The sequence below is a fragment of the Anser anser genome, assembly GCF_964211835.1.
Source record: "Anser anser genome assembly, chromosome: 17".
Lineage (NCBI taxonomy): Eukaryota > Metazoa > Chordata > Aves > Anseriformes > Anatidae > Anser > Anser anser.
Genome location: NC_139738.1, coordinates 3,048,007 through 3,070,461, shown reverse-complemented (window position 1 = coordinate 3,070,461; position 22,455 = coordinate 3,048,007). Strand labels below are relative to the sequence as shown.

Genomic DNA, 22,455 nt, shown 5'->3' with positions numbered 1-22,455 from the left:
TATTTCTCCCTGCGCTGATCAGCATTCTATTCCCTTAGCCTCCCAAGGGGCGCAGTGACGGCTTTGCAGATGGGAGAAAATGAAGGAAATCTCTTTGAAACAGCACCCGGCCCAGATACTTGGTGTTCCCTTTGATGAGTCGGTTACGCTGCCCTTTACCTGCATTTTAAACAGGTGCTAAAAGGCCGATCATTTATAAACTACGTGCTAGAGGCCCAGCAGAAGGCAGAGAAGCGGGGTAGGTCCTCGCAGTTCGCTGCTCTCCCGGGGCACCAACGAGCAGCATCCCCGCCAAGCCCCACGGGGGCTGCCCCGGGCACGCACCCAGCGGGCGCGCAGGAGGGGACCTGGCCCGGCCAGGGCTGAGGGATTATCAGTGGGGATGACCGAACCTTGTCTGAAGTCACTCTCAGAGAAACGAATTTGAACTCCAGCGGCTTTTCAGATACAAACTCCAGCCTCGCTCGCCCTGCTCCCAGGCCTTCCGCCTGCTCGTCTCTGCAGCCGACAGGGGAACGATGCGAACGACCAGAAGGGCACGTCCACCCGCTTTGCACGACCACGATACCACCGTAGCCGCTGTCAGGGGAAGACCAAAATCGCACCTGTCTGTTGCTTTAACGCAGCCCTCACCCGAAGGAGCTCAAATCGATCGGCAGCAAAGCACCGAGCAGCCCAGAGCGGAGAGCCCCGCACAGCTCCTGTGCCCGCAGCCTGCTCTCCTCGCCCCAGGCTGGCCCCTGGCACCCCAAGTGCCCGACCTCGGGGGTGCTGACGGCAGTCGTGCTTCAATCAGAGCACGTTGTGCTTCCCCATGCTTCGTCCTTAGAGCCTCGGGCTTGTCACAGAGGAAAACAGACAGCCTAAATCCCTTTGCAGCCTTCATCAGTGAGACTAGTTAGCTCGTGCCTATTTCTAGCAGCTGAAGTAGTAAATAGGTTTTATAGGACACGGGTTTGCCTAGGGCTTGTGACTTCGACAAAGCCCGTTTTTCTATCAGACACGGGATTTTTCTCCCTTGCTAGCTTTGGGAAATCTCACAGAGAGAAAGCCAACAGCTCTTCTGGCTCCTCCCCTTCATTTCTCTGTTCTCATTGAGAAACAACTTGGCCGATGTCTCAGATGTCAGGACGAGCGGGGGTGGAGGAGCCACCAAAAAGCCTCCGACTCCGATCCACGCCACCTCAGCACTCCCTGCCCTGCTGTCCCCTCGTCCTCAAGGCCTTAGAAGCAAGGGACAGCCTTTGCCCAGGTCCCTGCAACGTCTGCAGGATCCACCCTCACTGCGTCCCTCGCCATGAATGCCAATCCCAGCAGCCAGAAGATGAACGCCGAGCACACCCCACCTTCAGAGAATCTGTAATTAACATTTCAGTGCAATGCCCTTTTGTTATCTGCAAGCCACAATTACAGATGCACAGTTACACGGCAACAAGCCAGCTCTGGGGCACGATGGGCTAGAAAAGGAGGCAGGGAAAGGAGGGTAATAACGCTCTCAAGGAGGGCGACGAGGCCAGGAAACCAGGATGGGATTTCAGAGGCCAGGATTAAGGTCTAATCATACCCTGCAAGGTGCAGCGATATTGTAATAAAACGAAGGGTTGGGCTCTACAGTAACAGCTCCCACTTCAAGACAAGGCCGTTTTTTTTTCTCTGTTAATAGCAGGGAAGGCCACCAAGCAGCATCAGGAGCCCAAGTCTGGACCTCCTGTCCCGACAGCTTTGGCTATCACGAAGGAGCCCTGACAGGTGCCAGTCAGTAGAGGGAGACATGGTCCTGTGCGCAAGCTCAGTGTATTTCACATCAGTTTCCCGGCAGCCTGTGTTGGGTTCCCTTTTCAGGGGCCGGTGGGGCCATATTCCCAAGCAGGAACCCATCAGCCCCACTTCAAACCAACGTGCTCCACCTTACCTTGTCAAGCTTCGCTTCTATCTCCACCACATCTGTTTCCACTTCATCGATGGTCGCCCTGCAACGAGAGCAGCAAAAAGAAATAATTAATCGGTTGCTTGTAACGACTGGGAGAGAAGCCAAGGCGTCCCAGAAAAGGAAAGATCCGAGGGCCTGAGGTATGAGTGTTGGTGGGTGACGGGAGGAGGGGTTCACACGTCCCACTTCGGTTTTTCCTGCCGCTCCATAAGCTCGGGACTTACTTCTAGGAAGCAGGATCCCACCTGGCGGAGAATGAATTCCTCGGGGCTGACCAAAGGGATGGAGACGATGCTATCTTCTGCCAGCGTCACGGGGCCGTTCGGGTGTGCTGCAATAGTCTTGTTCTGATCCTGCAGGCACTGTTAGTTGGCAGGCCCAAACTGCTTCCCTCCCTACCACCGAAACGGATTTTCTGGGCTGCGATTGTGCCTCAAGTGCAGCCACCCGGCGAGTTTTGTCCCTTGAGCCTCAGGAGCCGCCACCCGAGCAGAAACCCCTCTCGGCCCTGCTGTCATTGAACACCCCAAGTCCCTCTCCCACACGTGGCTCTCTGGTCGCGTCCGGATAAATCTGCCCCGCGATTATCCGCTCGGTTTTCTTTCCGCGTCACTGGACAGATGTGACCGTAAGAGGCTGGTGGGATCCAGCCGCAGAGGTCACCGCGCCTCCCTCCCCGAGTGAAACGCCAACATGACTTCAGCCATTTCCAAAAACCATTCCCAGCCTGAGCCGTGCGGTACGGAACGAGTTTCTCTGAGGCCGGCATCCAGCGCTGCGAACCCCGGAGCGCTCCCTCGCAGAGCCGCTCGCTGCTGAGCCGCGCCGAGGCTTGGGCAGCTCTTGCTGTAACCACACAGCCGGCAGCGCTGTGAGCCTCGCGCCGCCCCCGTGCACCAAGGATACACGAGGCAAATTCCACCGCGAGCAGCTTCTGAAGCTTGCGGGCTCGGAATTTTAAATGGTGGTTCCCGAAATCTCACGCTCGGGCTTTGAAAAAATCCGGCGCCGAGCATTTGCCAGGTGAAAGAAGAGAGAGGGGAGGGAGGCGATTGAGGGCCACGTGAATCGACGCTGCCAGCGCAGCGGAAGGACAGGATGCTCACGCACCAAAGGGAACAGCAAAAGTCCCGAGGAGCCGCTGGAGTACACAGGAACCCCGTGCCTGGTGGTGCCTGCAGTCAGTAAGGGAGTGAGGAAGGCAGTGACTGCCCTCACTAAGGGATGTGCTTCCAAGAGAAAGGAGAATAAATTTGAGAAGAAAGCCCCAAAGGTCACAAAGCTGGGGGAAAAAAAAACCCCTAAGTGGAAACTCCAAGCTGAGGGAGAGTTCAGGCCAGCAGCACGGTACCTGCACGTCCCTTACCAAGCTTACAGCTAACCAGACCCGCACGGCACACTCCGTAACATCCATCCCAAGCATTCCTCAATAGAAAACGTTTCTAATACCTTCTGCAGGTGAGCGCAGTCCCCATCTGTCGGCTCCGAGGCAGCCAACACTTCCTACAGTCCCGAGTAATCCGGGTGGGACCGAGGAGCGAGCCTGTCCCCGCGCAGGACTGGAGTGGGGGCGGAAGGCTGGGTGTTGTCAGCTCCTTCCCTAGCACCCATGAGATCTTCGGCATTTTCAGATAAAGGGCGCGTGAGAGAGCAGCTCTTCTACCCACGAGCACCCTCCAGGGCTTCATGTGCCTTGTGAGCAGCGAGCTGACCGGGACATCTCGCATCGCGCGCTGATGAGTGACAGCCAAGGCCCGCCGATGTCACACGGCCATGGGCACTGCGCTCCCTGCACGCCTCGCGTGGCACGCACGTGGTAACACACGAGGGCAGAGCCTCCCTTCTTTCCACAGGGGAGGCCGAAGCGGAGAGCGGGGAGGTGCGCTGCTCCGAAATTACCCGCAAGATACCTCAGCGAGAACGCCGAAGCCCTGCCAAAGCTGCGCGAGGAAAGGATGTGGCTCCGCTCCCCGCATCCAGGAGCCCTGGATTCATCTCGCCGAGTGATGCTCGCTACGTCGCAGCCCGAGCCAAGCACCAAATCCAGCGGAAGCACACGAGGTTATTAATCCCCGCCGCGTATTACAGAGGACAGCTTGGGATCTGCTTTCATTCAAAACTACCGGATGCAAGAAATGCAGCTGCTGCCTACGATCGGCTCCTCTGCTTCCTGCTGCGCCGTGAGACGTACTTACAAAGCCCGCTACCTGCTGAGCACTTCACGGAGCATTTGTTACACCTTCCCCAGCCCCAGCCACGGGTCCCTGAAGCTGCACTGATACAGCGGGGCTGTCCGGGAGCTGACCCCTGGCCTTCTGCTGGACCTCTGAGGAGGCTGGCAAGAAAAAAGCGCAGAGCAGGTGAGACAGCGAGAACCTGCAGGTTGAAAATGGCCCTTTGCAGCCGCAGGGCTCGCAGGTGCGCTTGTGCAAAGGGAGGGAACCGCTTGCTGTGGCTTTACAAGTGCAATTTTCTGTGATAGCAGCAGAAACACCAAGTAAAGTGCAGCTGCTTCGTTTCCTCCACTTCATTTTTTTAAGCACGAGCTCTGTCTTGGGATGACACCGTAATGCCAGCCTTTGCCGTCTGCACACACCTCTCCGTTCCACCGGGGACGCTCAGGGAAGAAGTTATGTGCTAAGCACACTATGGAAAGTCACGAATGCAGACCCACCTCCAGCCCACAGCATCGCCCCCGCTGTCTGCCCGACCAGTCCCGAAAGGGACTTTGCAAACTACCAGAAGGGTCAGACAACGGATCGATGCCTTCAGAGCACGCTTCAGCTCCACAGAAATGTCATGGTCTGTTCCCCTCCTGGGTCGCAGCTCACCTGATCTGGCCTCCCTCTCTTCCATTTCCCAGTCGTTCTGTACGCAGTTGGTCCCCAGGCCACTGGGCAGCAAGGGGCCGGCCCCCAAAAAAATAATTAAGAAGCTGATCTTAATGTAAAGCCCCTTTAACGGTTCAGAAAAGGGTATTTTAGTATGTGTATGCAGACTGAAAAAGTAAGCGGGGAAAAAAACCAAACCCTCTGCTTTTCCCCAGCACTTCTCCCGAGCTCCTCCCCGAGCAGCTCCCCGGGAGCAGCCTCCAGACCCCTGGCGGGGAGCTGACCGCCCACCCTCGCATCAGCTGGACCGAAAATGAAACCCTGGTGGCTCCTTACGGGAGCACAGCCCCCCTCGTGCCCTCCCCGCGCCCAGGGCTCTGGCCACAATCGATCCGCTACCAGCTCTTTGAAAGCACGGCCAAAAAAGAAGCTCCCTTCTCTCTGACAATGCGGTGCCCGAGCTTTATTGCTACACATATGGTTGCCCTATAGGAACGGCAGCTTGGCTGTGCCAGGGGCAAAGCTTTAGAAAGAAATGGAATAATTAAAGAGCTCCTTTCAGGCTTTTTTTTTTTTTTCAGCTATTTTTGTTCTCTGGGTTTGGAAGTCGTGTGCCTTCATGCATCACCCTCTTACTGCCAGATTCAATTTTTCCACTCGGTTTCTTCTTGCTTCTTATAGCTGGACATAATAACCAGCAAAAAAGAGAGGAAGAGAGAGAGAGAGACGGGTTTTCTGGGGTTGCTTTTCTTTCCAGGAAAGCAACAGCAGCCATTGTTCAATCTGCAGACATCAGCGAGAAGCTAATATAGCGAGGCAGCCTAGCAGCATGTTCCCTGCCAGAAGGTGGAGAGAGCATCTATAATTTACTCCCCATTTTTATCGTGCCCTAAGAAAAGGAGTTGATATATTTGGCCTCTGTGTGGAGGAGGAAGAAATTTTGGGTCTGGAATCCACTAAGGTATGAACGCAGTTGGCCGTGGCTGGGAGACCATGAAACTCGAGCTTTGTGTTTGCTGTGCAGACTTGACATAAAAGGTCCCGAGTGGTTGATTTCAAGGACAGTGATCTCAGGGTCTGTTCAGCTCCAGGACTCTGACGGAGTTCCAGATGCATCACAGGAGGCAAGGGGGAACAGTTGGCCATCCTTCCAGCTACGTGGGGGGAACGAAGACCTTGGAGAGATGAATTGTGAGGCAGAGCTGTGGTTAGGCGTAGTGCGGCCACACATTCACATTAGATAAGCTGTTACGTGCAAGACAAAGGGGTCTCAGTCCTCAACCAAGAGCCCAGTTCCTACCCTGCAGTGTCCTCTCTGGTACGCCTCGTCTCCTCGGCTGGGGACCTTTCTTTGTGAGAAACCAGGGAGCAAAATCTTCACAAGTAACAGGTCTGGCTCCCTTGCACACAAACTCACCGCAGTCCCTGCCCAGGACCACGTGCACTCACGCCAGACACCTTCGTTGTGATCTGTGCTATTCCAGCACGCTGCAAGCACGCTGGAGATGAGCTAAAGCAGTGGTGACAGAGCCCTCCTGGCAGGCCTGGCATGGTGCTCTGTGGAAGGACAAAGCTTGGGCAAAGACGTACTATCAGATCCTCGGCCACCTGATTTCCCATCCTTCGAGGTCACAACGTGCCTAAGTCCGCCCCTGGGCTTCTGGGGTTCCAAATGTCCTCACCCTGCCCACAGACACGGTGCCAGCGCCCGTCGGTCACGCCTTCCTGGAGAAATAATAGGTTTCAGCACGACTGCTTTCCGACTTGAATTCACCCACTTCCACCAGCGTGTCAGAGGTAAAAGGCTCTTCAGTCACACAAGCAAGCCGAGAACCTGGACTAACTCCGCGGGGATGAGCAATGCCACCCCGGCACCCTCCCTCGCTGCCAAGCTCCACCGCTCCGTCCCAGGGAATGCGGGAGGGCGATGGAGAGGCAGGGTGGGTGGCTGAAACCCCGCGCTTCCACGTCCACAGCACGCCTGGCTTCCCGCACAAGCAGAGGACCCCAGGCTCGGCAGCAGCCGGAGTGTTGTGTGCGCTCGGGGATGCTCAGATTTGGGCTCCCTCGCTCACGCGGAGCCATGCGGCCAGGAAACCGAGTGACTCGAACAGAGGGAGCCGAATCCCTTCGCCCACCCCCCAAAAAAAAGCAACGTCCCCATTACTGGGCAGCTAAAAGCTGTGCAGTCATCTCTTGGCCATGTGCCCTTCGTGCTTCCCGATGCCGCGCTCTTCCTGCTAATGCTTTTCCAGGCCCTGGGCTATTTCCGTCATGCGGGAAGAGAAAACCACCCGCGACCTCCTCTGCTAGCTGTTGAGCGCAAAGCGCAGCCCTTCCAGCTGCGGGGACGAGGCTCGAGTTTCCTTGCTCGGAGAAAGCAGCGATTCCCCGCCGTCCTGAGGGGTTTCCATTGGGAATTTTTCTTTGTGTTTTAGAGAAGCCGTTCAGAAGCGCGATTTGTAGGCGACAAATATCTTCCCAGAAGCATTTGGACATCCCCTGGGGAAAGGGATGCAAAATAACAATAATAAGAGTAATAATAAACCTGTACGGCTAGAGAACAGGGCCCGTGGCAAGAAGCCATCTGCCTTTCCCCTCCTGTGGTCCTGCCAGCGCTCAGCAGACAGCCCAAGCACCAGGAGAATTACCGCCCGCATCCAAGAAGTGAGCTGGGATTTTTAAGCCGTGCTCAGATGCAGTTAGAACAGGGCTGGCAGGGGATGAGGGACAAAAGCGGAGGGGAAATGACATCTGGAGAGAGGGACGTTGGCTCCAACAGGTGAACCACAGGCCCCCTTGGAGTTAGGTTATCGTTACTCACCGTTTGCTTCTGACTCTGCTTACAAATAGGCTTATAGAGGGGATGGTTTGTGATGACGGGAGCAATCAGCAGGCCTGACGACTCTGTTCTTATTATTAACTGCCACCTAAGCCAGCCCTTGGCTTCCCCATTGCTAAATTAATACACGTCTGCATCGCGGTGACGCTGCGAGCACCCAGTGACTCCCTCGTGTTTGGGAAGCTCGGGGGATCCTCGGGTGAGGCACTGGCTGCAGCACCACGCAGGCACGCCGTGGATTAACAAAGCTCGGGATTAAATAAACCCGCGTTGCCAAGCGGTGGAGGCATGAAGGGATCAGCTCGCGTTTCTCGGCGAGGCCTGCCTGCGTTTTTGACACTTCTTTTTCTTCGTGGTGGAACAACAGTCACAGTTTCCTCGGCCACGGTTCTGCTGGGTTTTGTCAGCTCTGACACAACCACGCGTGTGCTAACGGAAGGCAAGGACAGCAGCAACCCAGCACCAAAGCCGGCATTAAAAGCAATAAAATGACTTAAAAGGGCTCCGTTACCTCTGGCAACTACGTGAAGAAGAGATCCAAAAGAACACAAAATGTAATTGCGACTTATTAGCTGCTATAACAGCAACTGCTTCTACTTGCGGCTGTCAGAGCTTCTCACAAAGTCGACTTAATTACAACCCTTCTCTTCCCTTGGGAAGGGCGTTTGGCTTTCCTCCCTTTGCTGGCAGGGAAACTGAGGCAGAAGAAAATAAGGACAAGATTTTTTTTTCAGCATGGAGGCTCAGGCAAACACAGCGCAGGCAGTGACCAGATTGCCGGTGGTTACATTAAGCAGCGGGCTCCTTTGTCCCCGAGGCACGTTGAGTTACAAAGGCTGGCTCACTCACTGTCCGTAGAAAGCTGAATTTTTATACCAACACTAACTCAGGCCAATCGGTGACTCGTATACGCGATCCATCTCCCTGCTACACGGTGTCCCCCCTCCTTTACAAGCCCTCTGTGCTGCTCTGAGTAAAACCCTCCCTCAAAGCTGCATCCCTCGACCGCTTCTTCAGCATCAAAGCTCTCCTGCCCGCGACGAGCCGCACACGAGGCAGCCGCCCTGTGCCCAAAGCAGCGCTCTCACACCCCGATCACGTCTGATCCGCGTGCTGAGTGGGCCACGAGGGCTCGGTAACTCCTAGAAACCCACCTCGCCTGCGTGTGTGTGCACAACAAAAAGGACTCTCGAGACAGGGAAAATAGCTAATGTAGTTCTAAATCAGGCTGCTGCGGGCCCTACGCTGTGTGTCACCTGGTGATGCTCGACACAGGCTCTCCAGAGCTCGGGACAGGCAAGGGGAACTCCTCGATGCTCTTCCCGATGGCCCCAGCATCATTGGAGGCCCCTTGTCACTGCCTCCACGCCCCGATATCGCTATTCAGAGGCCGAGAAACGAATCCTTCCCTCCCTCACAGGAGCGTTTGGAGGATTAATTGCATCGCGGTGGCAAAATGCTCAGAGCCAGGAGCTGCAGGTGTGCAGAGCGGCTGTTATTATTTATTAAATCTGACTGGGTTCTCCCTGAAATGCAGGGAAAGCGGTGTTTGCCTTGATGGGATTAGCTCTGCCCCTACCTAGATGAGGACGGCTGGCACAGCCACAAGCCCTTCTCCTTCGACTCCTTCTTCCAGGACCATCAGCAGCCTGGCAGGGTCACCAACAGCTGCCAAGCTTCCCTCCAGAGGAGCACTGACTTTCTTCTAGAGCTTAAAATAAGCTGAGCGTGTGCCTCCAAGGAAAGGGGGCCTGCAGGAGAAGATGGGATTTTGAGTTCCACCTCCACATCCTTGTCTTCTTGCAAGCCTTAGTTCTGGAGGTTTAAACTGAGGTGAGGTAAAAGCCACGCACTTCTTACTGGTGGGCACTCCTTGGATTTATTTATTTTTTGCAAGAAGGGCAGTGCTGCATGGTGAAATGCTGCTGGGGTTGACCCTGCAGCGAGTGTGTCGCTCTTGCTTCCCTTTGCTGGCCGTTACCTTAAGATGCAGAAAAGAAAAAATAAGGAACCTGACAAAGACAGACAGCAGAGCTGGCCAAGCTCTAACACCGAGTTATTATTAGCCTCTTTAAATACCTCTCGGAAAGCTTCCGTGCTTCTGTGCCCTCTGGTACCTACTGCTCTTCCGCCTTGCTTCCAAAAAAGAATAATATTTTGCATCTCTCCGTCAGTGGGAGCAGACAGCACCATGGCAACAGCTCCACGGTGACTGTATCCATAGGAACCCTGCAACTGCACGGCTTCCAGCGCAAAATGCAAGCTCCATTTGCACGGCTTTGTGCATTTGCTCCTGGAAATAGCGTGGGACCGGTTGCGAGATAGCTAAGAGGAGCCGAAGTTTCTCAGGGAACTGAGCGGAGTATGCAGGAAATGTGGGAGAGGCAAGGAGCACGGAGCACTGGGAGTGGGTAGTGGCGTTAAATGGCAGCGCAGCGTCCTACCTCTGCTGGAGCGGGGGCTGGAGAGGGAGGAGAGTCTAGGTGAGGTGCTTCGTCTCGGTGAGATGATGCTTCTAGGTGAGGTGCTTCGTCTAGGTGAGATGTTTCCTTGAGGTGAGATGTTTCCTCTAGGTGAGGGATCGACGAGCACGATGCTGCCGGAGCACCTCCCAGAGGGGTCTCTGCAGGGGCTGCCGAGCTGCCCTGGGTGAGATCGAGTGCTCCAGCAGTGCCGGCCCGTCCTGACCCAACAGCTCTCCGCAGACACAAACGGAGCCTCAGATGCTGCACACACACCTTATGGCTTAGCCGGGAACATCGAGGCACGGAAAGGGGGCTCATCTTGCTGAACGCCACAAGGCAAATGAGCACAGTGCCCGCTGAGTGCCGGGCCCAGTCTCAAACCGGACTCCTGTGGGAAGTCAGCCTAGACCTGGGACGGGGATGGATAGGAGTGAAGCCAAAAGGGCCAGGAGGAACAGGAGGAAACAGCTTTGTCTACAGGACAGCGTGGTTACCGCTACACCCAGCACCAGCGCACAAAGGGCTCGGCCCTCCCCCAGTTACACACACAGCAGTGGGGTGCCTGGAGCCAAGGAGCGATAATTTGGGATTAAGTTGCACCTGAGGCTTTAGAGGCTCGGCGGCTGATGGCCGGGCTGGCGAGCGCTGCTGCCATCTGCTTCTCCTTGCTTCTTCTCCGTTAGCTCTCCAAACCAGCCCTCGGCCCCAGCTGGGTACATGTGGGCCAGGCACAGCCCTGTCGTGCTCTGCATTTCAAAATGAGCAGCCACACGGCTTTCCAGCTCCGTTGCATACCAATTCCTAATCAAACCAGCCTCTCCCACCAACCCCACGCGTGCCAATCCCCAGCTCTTACTCTTCCACACCTGCAGTCATCCTCTTCTAAACACCTGGCGCTGATGAGGGGGAGCCCAGGAGGAGCAGCCTGGGTAACTGAAAGCTCTGCGTGCATCTGGGAGTCGGACCCAATGTGTTACCCTCCGGTTGCTGCCTGGGTTTCAGATGGCGGAAAGGAGCTGACGTGCACGGTTCGGTCTCAGCACACGGACAGCGCTGTCCTCAGCTGTCTCACCAGTCCCTCTTTCCTTCCAGAGAGGAACCAACGCGGCTGACGTCCAGTCCCTCGGCCCTCAGAGTCTATTTTCTTTCCTTCTGCAAGATCAGGAGAAAGTCTTGACAAAACTCTGCTGGGTGGAAGACCAGTGACTTCAGAAACGCTTAACTTCTATTTCAGAGCAGCAACTTCCAAAGGAAAATGTTCATGTCCTGCGGATCAACGGTAAAACTGCGTTCAGCAGCAGGATGGAGGCAGTGCAAATCCCATCTTTCTCATCCCTGGGGGGGTTTCTGTTTCTCCTGGTGGTGGTTTGGATCCGGAGAAAGTGACATTAAGGGAAATGCTCCTCCATCAGCCTCTGAGCCTGCTGCTACTGCTCTTACCCATCCTTATCAAGCTTCTGAGCAGCCTCATTTGCTTCCTGGGGTGCTTCAGATGCTTGGGCAACGCAGCTTGTTCCCTGGTCCCCTTGTTATTCATCCCCTTGTCCCTCCCTGCGACCTCCCTGCCCCTGTGCGCAGCGGGGAGGGAGCTCCTGCCGGCCCTGCTGGCTGCAGCACTCGCCCGAAGGCCACGTAAATGTTGACCTGGTGCTGTGCCACCTGCACCACTGCTGCCCTTACAGCGCCACAGAGAGGTCTTCCTGCAGCTGGAGCTGCATGCCTGGGAAGATCACGGCACGAGGGTGGGTGTGAGGAGGCTGGGCAGAGAGCTGTCTGCAGACTGGGAGCAGGAGCCGGGGAGCCGGCGCTCCTGGGTCGCATCCTTACCTCCGGCAGTGACTCAGCCCTCTCAACAGAAATCACTCGCTCCCTCCCTTGCTCTCCCCGTTTGGAAAATGGAGCTGCTTCCACCAAGCTGCACAAGGAGCTTCCCTTAATGACAGCTGCGCTCAAAGACCTTCAGATCAAAGATGCTGTGAACAGATCGCTGATAACATTTGCCGGAGATTTATTAACACACCCCCAGCGATGACAAGTCAATAGCCTTTCCAAGCATAAATGCTTGCTACAGTGCAAACGCTGACCTAGATTTTGAGTAATTACGCTGGAAACAGGCACATGTGATGCTTTTGCTCTCTGCCTTTTAAGTCAGCAGCATTCACACGAGAATTGATAGCTAACTTTAGCTTCAGAGCCGGCCCCTTCCCACTGCCACTCTGTGTTTCGTAGTGTCAGCGAGGCTAGACCAAAGATTGTTCTCTCTTATTCCACCCCAAACTGAGGTCTGCTGCTCGAGTGAAAGCAGGTTGTTTGCTCCATGCGGGATGAGGTCTGAGACACCTGACAGCACTTCGGTTTCCACCTAGGAAAGGGCAGCGTTGCTTGCAAGGTATAGGGTGAGCGTGGGGTTCACTGCACAGGGTGGCAAAGACCAATCTCGTGGTGTCAACAGAGACCTGTCCGCAGGTAAAAGAGAAACTCCCGTAGCACATCGGTTCGATTCTCAGTGGAGGAGAGGAAAAAACAGCTCCTGCCTGCCCCTTACGGGGCTACAGAAAATAATCTGGGTCTCCCGTGCTCCCTAGGCAGCTGGAAGCCTCAGGCAGAGTCACTGAGGGGCCTGAACCCTGCTGACTCGCGAAGCCGGACCGGCAGTATTTTCAGGGCGGGAGGGGAAGTGGGATGTGCGTGCATGTCACCGTGCTCCCTGCAACCAGAAATTGCATGAGAGTCAGCCCAGGCTGAAGCCGAAACAAAAGCATCGTCTCTTAAAAAAAAAATGACCCCCCAGGGTCCTTGGAGGCACGCACGCAGATGTCCTGAGCCTCGTCGCCCTGGCGGTAGCGCCACGCGCACGCGGGCCTCCACGCAGCGCAGGGACTAACGCAGGAGGAGTGGGAAGGTCACGGAGATGGGAGCTGCTCCCTCCAAACTAAGAACTAGAAGCTCTGCAGGAATTAACTCTTATTTTCTTGTGGTTTTAGCCCTAAAAAAAAAACCTTTCTCCTTTGCTTTAAAAGGCCAGAGCTGCCCTTCGGAGCAGGAGCTGTGGTTGCTCACCCCGCACACCCGCAGGGGTGTAGGACAGGAAGGAGCTGCGGTGCCACACGTGAGCGTCTCCCCCCCTTCGCTCTGCCCACTCTCCTCTGCCGCCCTTTTGCGTTGAACCTCTGCAGTCTGGGGAATTTATCAGAAGTGGCAAACAATAAGCTTCCCAGGTACAATTTGTGACGGACTAGGTACAAAACCCTGCTCGAGCACACACCAGGGACATCTTACCGGCTTGAGGGAGTCACAGCAAGCATCAAGGTGCGAGATTCAGTGCGTGGACTCACTAACGTGCTGGCCTGCGGGTACCGCTGCCTCCCTTACGTGCTTGTCTTCTTCCACAGCTCCCGAGAAACCAGGGTTCGCAGCTCTGGTCTGCCCCAAAAGGGAGCCAAGCGGCAATAGCTGTCCACGAGCAAGCCCCCGAGGTGGGGTAACATCAGGGCCTCCACTGACCGGGGCTCGGAGGCCAAATGTGACCCAGCTCCGATTTAAAGGTCACGCGTATGCAAAGCCCTCAGGCAGAGGCTTGGTTTTAGAGCTGTCTCTCACCCCCGCCAAACTCAATGGGAGTTCAGGCGGGTGCCGAGCGCTGAGCGCGTGCTCTGCCCAACTCGGTCAGCTGGAGCAGTTTGCAGGAGCGGAGAAATGCCTTTGTGCAGCCAGTTGTGCTGGTACGGCCAGTAGGTCGAACCAGATCCGGAGATACGCCCGGCAAGGAGTTAAACTGGGGAGGAAATGCTCCGGGCAGCTCTGCTTGATCCCGGGGGTGCCTTGCTGTCCCCGACGGGGAGATGAAAGGGCTGGGGTGCCTCTAAGCTGGGCATGTGAGCGCTCACAGCTTCTTGTAGGCTGGCATTAAAGAGCAGTTTGGTGCAGAGCACAGGAGGTGTGCACACCTGCAAACCACCACAAACGCCAGGCACTAAGCGAGCGTCTTCGTCCCAGCCGAGCACCCCAGGCTGGCCGAGACCAAGTGAGGAAAGGGCTTGCTGCCAGAGACACGGCGGGTCAAGGGGCAGGTTGCTAACCTCCTCTAAATAAAAACACGTCCGCTGTGCTTCATAATATGTCCACACACGTGCTTTAAAATACGCCCACACGGCGTATCTTCAGATACGAAACACAAAATCCTTTTCCTTTGCCCCTGGCTACCGGGCTTTCGCTGGAACCAGCCCTTGAGTTTCCTTGAGCCCCGTGCCATCGCGTGAAGCTAAAACTTGACTATCAGAAATGAATTGCCAACGCCCAGCTCTCAGCAACACAAGGGGACGAGTGCCGTGGCGTGAGGGGTGAATTTGGGCAGCAGGTGAAAGCAGATGAGTTGGGCGAGGCACAAGGCACGGCGGCATCACCCCACCCACACCCACCATCCTCACCGGTAAGCCGGCGGGGCCGGACAGATGTACGAGCAGCACACGTACTGGTCGGAGGTGGGTGATGAATCGCAGAACCCACTGTTAAATGTCTGCCTCGTAAATTGAGACATTGAATCACACGTTGAATGTTTGCCCGCGCAAACGATCAATTAGAGGCTGGAAACGAAGGTCAGACACCTTGTCACTGATCTATGTGATGTTCGTAAGACCAGAGGGGAAAATCTTCTGATATCAGCAGGGATCAAACAAGTTTTTGGTTAGAAAAACAAATCTGTTCTACGCAAAATAACGCAGCCTTGCACCTCGTTGGTGACTGTCTGGGTGGCAGGTAGACTCGGGGCTCACAATTTGCTAGAACTTCACAGAAAAATTGTTTTGGGAAAAAAAAAAAACACCACTGACAGATGTTAGATGGATGCTGCTACGCTGCACGAGCCTTCTGCCTCGACCCAGAAATAGCTGGCCTGCAGATGTGTGCAAGATTTTGTTTAGTCTATCACGGCTATTGCTGCGGAGCAAACTTGGTGTTGCTCCTCAATATCCAGGCTCCCACCCACAGGCACAGGCACACGCAGCCTGGCAGGAGATGCCGAGCCTGCTCGCCTCAGACCTGGGGCTGCAAAGCCACGGGGAGGGCCGGCGAGCCAGGGGAAGGGCAAGGCAGCAGGAGAGAGGGGCTCTGGGCTGCTCTCAGGGTCAGGGTCTTGCTCCCCGTTCCCCGTTCTGCTGGACCACGCTCCTGGCTCTGCAGCCTCCTTGTCCCTCACCAGGCTCGGAAGCGCTTGATAAGAGAGAGAAAGAGGGACTGCGGCAAGAGAGCCGCACGGAGGAACTCAAACACCACGATCCGCCAGCGGCAGGCGTCCCTTCGCTGCAGAGGCAGTGACAGATATCCCCCTGAACCCCAAGCGCGAGCACCACGCACACTTTGGCCCTTGTTCCGACCAAGCCCGGGGCAGAGGAGCACACAGGAGCTATTCTCCCCCAGCTCCCCGCGATGTCCCCAGCCCGCGCCGAGGCTGAGCCTCGCCGGCCTACTCCTCGCCCAGGCCTCGCTTTGCGCCGCCCGGCGCCGTTCGTGCGAGGCCACGTCCCCTCCTGAGCCCCAAATCACCCCAAAGCGCCCGTATTTCAAATCGGGGCTTGGATGCCAGCACAGCCACAAGGGCACGCGCCACAGCCCCGCGGCAGGCAGGGCTCCAGCCAAACCCACCCTCGTGCTGGGGTCGCCGTCCCCGAATCCCCCCCCCAAGCCGCAGCAGGAGCGGTGTCCCGTTCTCGGAGAGCACCGACCGCTGTCGGCGGATAATCCCTTCATTAGCGCGGCCTCCCAAATAATCCCATTGAGAGGTTCGCACACGCAGCACGGTTTAAAACAAGCCGTGCCGCAGGTCCCGGGGCGAGGGGCAGGCTGCCGTTGCGAGGTGCCTTTGTGTTGGCTGATGAGCTCCCTTCCACGGCTGCTGAAGCGGGCTGCGCCCCTGCCCCTTCGCACGGCACTAATGGGTCGTTGCTCGATGCACGACAGCGTGCTGGATGGAGAGGCCACGAAGGTCTCAGCCCACCTCCTAAGAGCACATACGCCTTAAAACCACTGCTGGACGACAGCTGCTTTTCCAGACATGTTGGTACCGATGTGTGAAGACAGGCAAGAAAACTATTGCTCTGCTTATCCGGCAGTTTTGGGACTCGGGGATACACGTGCGGCCCCAAAGCATTAGGAAGTGAGCCCTCATCGCCGCCTCCATCGCCAGAGAAATCGGGGCAACTGCAGGAACGGACTGAAGGGGTCCGGTGCTTGCTGCCGTTAATGCCCTGCAGAGCATGAAGGGCTCCACAAAATCAAACTGTTATGGGGCACAGCGTGAGCTCTTAGGGCCGAAAAGCGAAACCTGCCCCTTGTGCTAGGGTAACTGCTGTTCCTCCTTCTTGCTCACTCTCCGTGCGTACGTATTTACGTGTGCCTGCCTTTTGAACTGCAAAGACCAAACGGTTCTCGGAGGACAATGTCTGGAAAGGTTTCCTCCTATTGCCAGAAGAAACAAATGTCCTACACGAGAGATATTGGCCGGGGGGCGTGGGGTTGCTTTTGGACTGGGTTCTGAATATCTTTTCGCTCCCCTCCTCCCACTCCCTTTTTCTTCTCTGATTCACAAGGAAACCACAAAGCAAACTCAGGGCTGAATGAGACTTGTTTTTGTGAATGTTCTGGCTTTCTTTTAGGACATTCACTTCCACCCCCACTTGCCCAAACCCTCTCATTTATACCAGCCCAATAAATTCAGCAAGCTTCCACCAGCGTAAACACAACCAGAACCTGGCCTGGAGTTTAAGGACCACCGCAGGACCCCTGGGAGTCACACCGATACCCGATGGCAAATCCAAATCCTCTCCTTTGGTCCGACGCTGCTTAACTTGGTTTAACTCAACCTTCTCAAATTCTTTAAACACCCTGACCTCAATGTGAGGACAGAGACGTGACCACGAGCCTGGAGTCCGTCGGTGCTGTTCACCCCCTAATTAATTCCCTAACCAGGAAAGATTGTAGGAAGAACTCTGTCAGTCCTCATTTACAAGGTGTGATCATTCGGCGTGGCAATAATCAGCAGGAAAGGCTGAAGAAATGTCTGAAAAGCTCTGGATATAGCTGATGTGTTACCAAACGCTTCCTTTCCCTGCGAAGCAGGTTCTCCTGTTCAGGGCTGCGTAGGAGGGATCGCACATCAAAGCCTGCCGGCTGCGTTGCTTATGCAATCAGTAGGGCCAAGAGTTAACGCGCTGCACCGCCGCCTTCCTGAAGCCTTACATTAAACGTAGAGCTGCCTGGGAGTTTTCTGGAGAAAAACGTCTTTTCTGAAAGAACACCTTAGCATTACAAAGTGCTGATTTATCAGAGTGAGGCATTTCGTGGGCCGGTGTTGAGACCAGGAATAGTCCCATCCTGGAGGGAAGAGATGCACCGACCTTTTCTGCCTCCACTCCTTCGCAATCCAGCTCTTTTGTCTCTCAAGTTCCACAACACGATCTGAACCCAGCTGGAAATGGAGTGACGGTTTTCAAATGAAAAAAAAAAAAAAGACTTTGGAATTTCATATCACATTTGGAATTTCTTTGATCGATTTTTCAGCCCGTTCCGGTTCTGAAATAAAAATTGGGGAAAAATTGCAGGAAGTCCTGCAGACCTGCACTCCTAGCTCCTCGCGGGGCTCCAAAGAAAGCCCAGCCCTGCCCCGAGAACTGGCTCTGCATTGCAGACGAACCTGTCGCACAAACGGGGCTAGCGACTGATTCCTGTAACAGGAGCTGGCAAGCACAAGAAAGATTTCACACCCTTCCTCCCCTGAATGGGGAAGAAGCATTCAATTAGGAACCCTGCCTATTCCTTAATCATTTCCTTTGTGTGCGTGGTTATTAATATCTTTACATGACTAGTCAAGCCAAGGGCTATGTTTTTCTGTACGCATCTTGGCTACTAGTTAATGCTTACAAAACACACACAGATGACACACCCACTGCAAAGCGAGGGAAGAGAAGGACACTCTAGTTGGCACTACTTGCAGCAGCATCTGCATTCTCCAAGCATACTGAAACCCCTACATATTTGAGGTTATACAGTGTCACAGAAAAGAGGCTGCCATACCTCCAGTGAATTTAAGTAGGTAAGGCAGGTAAAGAGAAGGAAACTGAGGCACGGGAGAAGTAATGTGACCCAAGGAAGTCAAACCAAAAGCACAATGCCCAAACCAACGACAGAATGAATCCTCCTGATCCCTCAGCACTCTGCACTGCCTGCCAGATACTTCAAAATCTCTGTAAAGAAACAAAAGGTGAACAACAAAAGCAAGCTGGAAGTAGTATGTCTTGCCACGAGACCGGAATTTGGGAAGGAAGCCAGATGTTCTCAAGCATGCAGCTGGTACATAATGGACCCAACAATGAGCTTGCACACACAGGGTGGCAAAATGATTCAGGCAACGCTGGGAAGAAACCCATTCCCTGCCTACCTTGCACCTACCACATCTGGATTCGGGCCTGTAATAAGGAAACAGGAGAAAAGGTGGAGAAATCCTGGGAGGAACTGTCAGCCCCTCCATACAGTCAGAGGACAGCAATGCATTAGGCTAGCTGTGGAAAGGAGATTGCATTAAACTAGACGCTTGCACGTCCTTGCTGACCATTCTTCTCCGCCCATATAGTAACAGCAGGAGCCAAACCCCTCCAGCCGGTGTTGGCACTAATCCTGCACCCAGGGGTGGCACACCTTGACCCACCGCTGCTCCCACTTCGCTGAGCACCAGGGATGAAAGCACGCCGTCCCTTCGGCCAGGCAGCCCGGGGCTGCTGGCAGGAGGCAGCTGCTGGGTATCCGCCTGCAGACCCAACCCTCGCGGGCGTCCGACGGGGATCTGCCAGGCCAAGGGTGCTGTTCAGACAGACACGGCGCGCTTTGCATGGCGAGTGGTAGAGAGGAAGGGGTCTGCGGCCTCTGAGAGCAGGCAGGCTGTGGTCAGAGACCCCGACCTACAGACAGCTCGTGGAGGAGCCTACGAAGATCCCCACGTGGAAGCGTTCCCCACACTGCCTCAAAAGGCAGGGAGCCCAACGGGTCTGACACGCAGGGGTACATCACGGCGAGAATGTGGGGTCCTGGATGAGATGTCCTGGCCAGAGGCAGGCCAAGGAGACAGAGTTCACGTGGGGAGGAGTGCCTGGCTTTCATTTGAGGCTGAGTCAAGGCCAAGCCACAGCCCTGAATTCTCGATCCCTGAGATCACACAGGCCTGACTTGGAAAACAACCGACAAAAACCTCGTCAAACCTGGTGACTGTGACACACCGACCGACCAAAAAGGCATTTCGTTCGGCCTTCCATCCAACCCCGAACCAAAGGGGCTCAAACCCGGCACTTCATACCCCGAACCATCTCACCTCACCAGCTAATGCTCCACCGGGGCTTTTGACTCCACCTCAGACACCGGGATGAGCCAACGGCGCTACGAAAACACCACGTGTTCCTGGAGGATATGCAGTAATAACACTCGGTATCCTGGTTTCTGTGTTCTTTATCTTTGCATTTCTAAGGCTCCCTTTGTGCGGTGACTCGTTTATTCTCAGATCTGCTGCAGAAGGGAAGGTTCGCGCTGCTTGCTTGCCAAGTCTTTGCTGTGGCCTTTGCTCTATTTCGCGGAGGGTTTCTGCACATTCAGACTATCTCAAATAAAAATCATCTGGACCGAGAAAGGGATGGCTGCTCTTTGTGTTTGACGGCACAGACCCGGGTCTGTGCTCTTGCTGAATGAGGACAATGGCTGCAATGAGTTCAGCCTGCTCTGGGGCTCGCTGCCCTCTCCGCTCGAGCAAGGCAGCCAGCCTCTGGCCCACCACCACGGGGTAGCTCTGCTCCTTCCCGAAGCTCTGCCGTCAGCCTGCAAACCTCCACGAAACCCAAGACCTGTTGCTGCTAATCTCCGTTTCCCTTTCTGCTCACAAGTGACAAAGCAGAACGCTGCTCCTGCCTCGCATTCCTCCGAGCCCACAGGAAACCATAAATCAGAAGGAAAGCATAACATCCAGAGAGAACTTGCAAAAGGCCAGACACTAGGATGGGCCGAGGGGCTGGGGAAAGGGAGCGGGGAACCTGTCAAAGCGGCCCCAAAGCGAGCACTAACCCACGTCTCCACCTTGGCTGCTCCAAGGCACGGGACCGAGGGGAAATTGAGGGTCAGGGCACCTAAAGCTCTTCCCCTCCTTCAAGGAATACATACATACGTCCGTATCTATATTCTCCATTGCTTTCCAACCCCTCTGTTGCCTCTTCTGTAGTTGCATAATAATAAATAAAAACCTTTTACCAGGAGAGGGCTAAACCCTGCCAAGAGTAACCCTAAAGGGGAGCCGTGGGCTGGGAGAAAAGGCTGAGAAGAGCCGGTGTTTGGAGGGCAGTGAGCGGGTAGCACTCGGTCTGGGAGGCACTGCTTGCTTTATCTGCCGGTGCTTGCAGTCTGGGGTGGTCCAGAATGACTGTGCAAAGCCACTGCGACCTGCAGGGACACGAGCACGATGGTTGTTGGTCTCCAAGAAGCCCAGCTCTGCTGGGAGCAGGACCACACTGCTGCTGTTTGCCCCTCAGGGCAAGAAGAGACTCTCCTGGCAGTGAAACGAGAAAAAAAAACCCTGCTAAGCACAGTGAAACAATGCAGCCCTGGTGTCCTTTGCTCGCTTGTTGTGGGACTTTGGATGACACAGGAAACTGTGGTTGGTTCGGTTTAGTTTTGCAAAGAGCCTGCTACAGCTCTGCATCCTCACCGAGCGACCTGGTCGGCAGCCAGGTCACGGGAAGCAAATTGCCTGGGAAGTGTCCCCGGCTTCGTGATAGGACCCGCTCTATTCTCCTCCCACCAGCCCTCGGTTGTGGTCGAGGCTGATGCGCCTTGAAGGCTGAACGCAGCCAGGATCTGCTTCGTTTAAAGGTGACTCGTGGTTCTGGCCAAAAAGGCCGAGACTGCCTCTGGCCCAGATAAATCTATTTATAGTGAGTGTGATGCTAATTCCGCGCTCCAGCCTGATCCACGTGTACTCACGGGAGCAGCGGTGCTGTCTGCTACCTGTTCCTTTAACCATTTCTGTGCAGCCTGCAGCTATTTTGCTCTCAGATCGCCAGCTCCTGCCACACGCTAGCTGTGTTCTTCCTCTTGCTTCCTTCTTTGGTGAACCAGAGGGGTTCATTTCCTGCAGCCCTGCAGATCTTCCTGTGGAAATTGCTGGCTCAGGCTGAGGTTTAAGCTGTGCCTTGAACAAGTGAGAGGAACCTAGGTAAAAACAGATTATGCAAGCCACTCACATTTAAGTCATTTTAAACGAACGGAATTGCTTTTATTACCTTATCTGAGGCTCGTGTTATGTTTTGTAAATAGCAATTTGTTTGCTGTCACTCTTGTGAACTGAGGAGCGCAGAGGGGATTTTGTTCATCGTTAAAATGCATCTGTCTTCGGGATAAACTGTACCAATTGCTTAATGGAGAAAATGGCAAGAGAAGGGCTGTGTTTAGCGGGTTGAGTCTCCTATTTTTGTTCCAGGATAATGGAATAAGCTGTATTTCTAATCTTGAGTAAAATCTCTCTGCAGATGGCTCTAAGCATGATGCAGATGTGGAAGGCCATGGCAATGCTTTTTGATCCCGGGAGCAGGAGAGAGTTTTCTACACTAAAAAACAGAGGTAGGGCAGCAGAAGCTGTGCTGATGTAAGTGAAACTGAGATGCTTACGAGATGCAGGATCCTCGTCTCTCTCCTCCTTGCTTTACTCTCACTTGGTTTACCCAAAGGCTCCACTGAAAAAAATTCTTTGCCTTTTTGGGCTCGACGTCTGCTCGAACACTTGAACTTGTCATCAAATCCACCAACTCCAGCTCCTTTCTGCTGAAGAACTACAAGAAGCCGACTCGACTCCGAGCTCCTTGCTGCACGATGGGGTTTGTTGTACCCCTTTGCTAAGAGTGAGCTCCTGCAGCCAGCACATGCCACCAGCCTGCTGGTCCGCGGAGAAGAGCAGCCCGAGGTGGTCTCAGCCCAGCTTTCAAATGCTACAAGAACCTCCAAGCAGACAATTAAAACATGGAAAGTGCATTAAGACACGAAAAACAGCTTGCTCAGATCTGGTTTTCACTGGGATGTGAGCACAAATCACCCGCTGGTAGGGGGGGACGTCGGGGCAGGCAGTGCTCACGCAGACAGTTCCCATCAGAGTCAGATGGGGAGCACAGACAACAACAGCTCACTGTAAGCATTTTTCAGCCCTGCACTTGAAAACCATACAGTCACAGCATCCCAAATTCCTGATTTTGCTTGCTGGTGAACATAAATATTACTTGCAAATAAACACAGCGGAGAGCCAGAGCCGAGCCCTCACTTAAAGCTTTTGCTATTAGTCTAAACTTCTTTGTACAGTCTTCTCTGCAGTTT

The 22,455-nt window shown here is 54.7% G+C and overlaps 1 protein-coding gene across 5 annotated transcripts in view; it reads right to left on the bottom strand.

Moving 5' to 3' along the window:
- ACAP3 (ArfGAP with coiled-coil, ankyrin repeat and PH domains 3) overlaps window positions 1–22,455 on the bottom strand; it is an 81,948-nt gene that overhangs the window by 42,803 nt on the left and 16,690 nt on the right. For all 5 annotated transcript variants that reach the window (XM_083803184.1, XM_083803185.1, XM_083803187.1 and 2 more), the window contains exon 2: window positions 1,913–1,970. In XM_083803184.1, coding sequence (XP_083659310.1) covers window positions 1,913–1,970 — 58 coding nt within the window. The remainder of the gene's footprint in view (window positions 1–1,912; window positions 1,971–22,455) is intronic.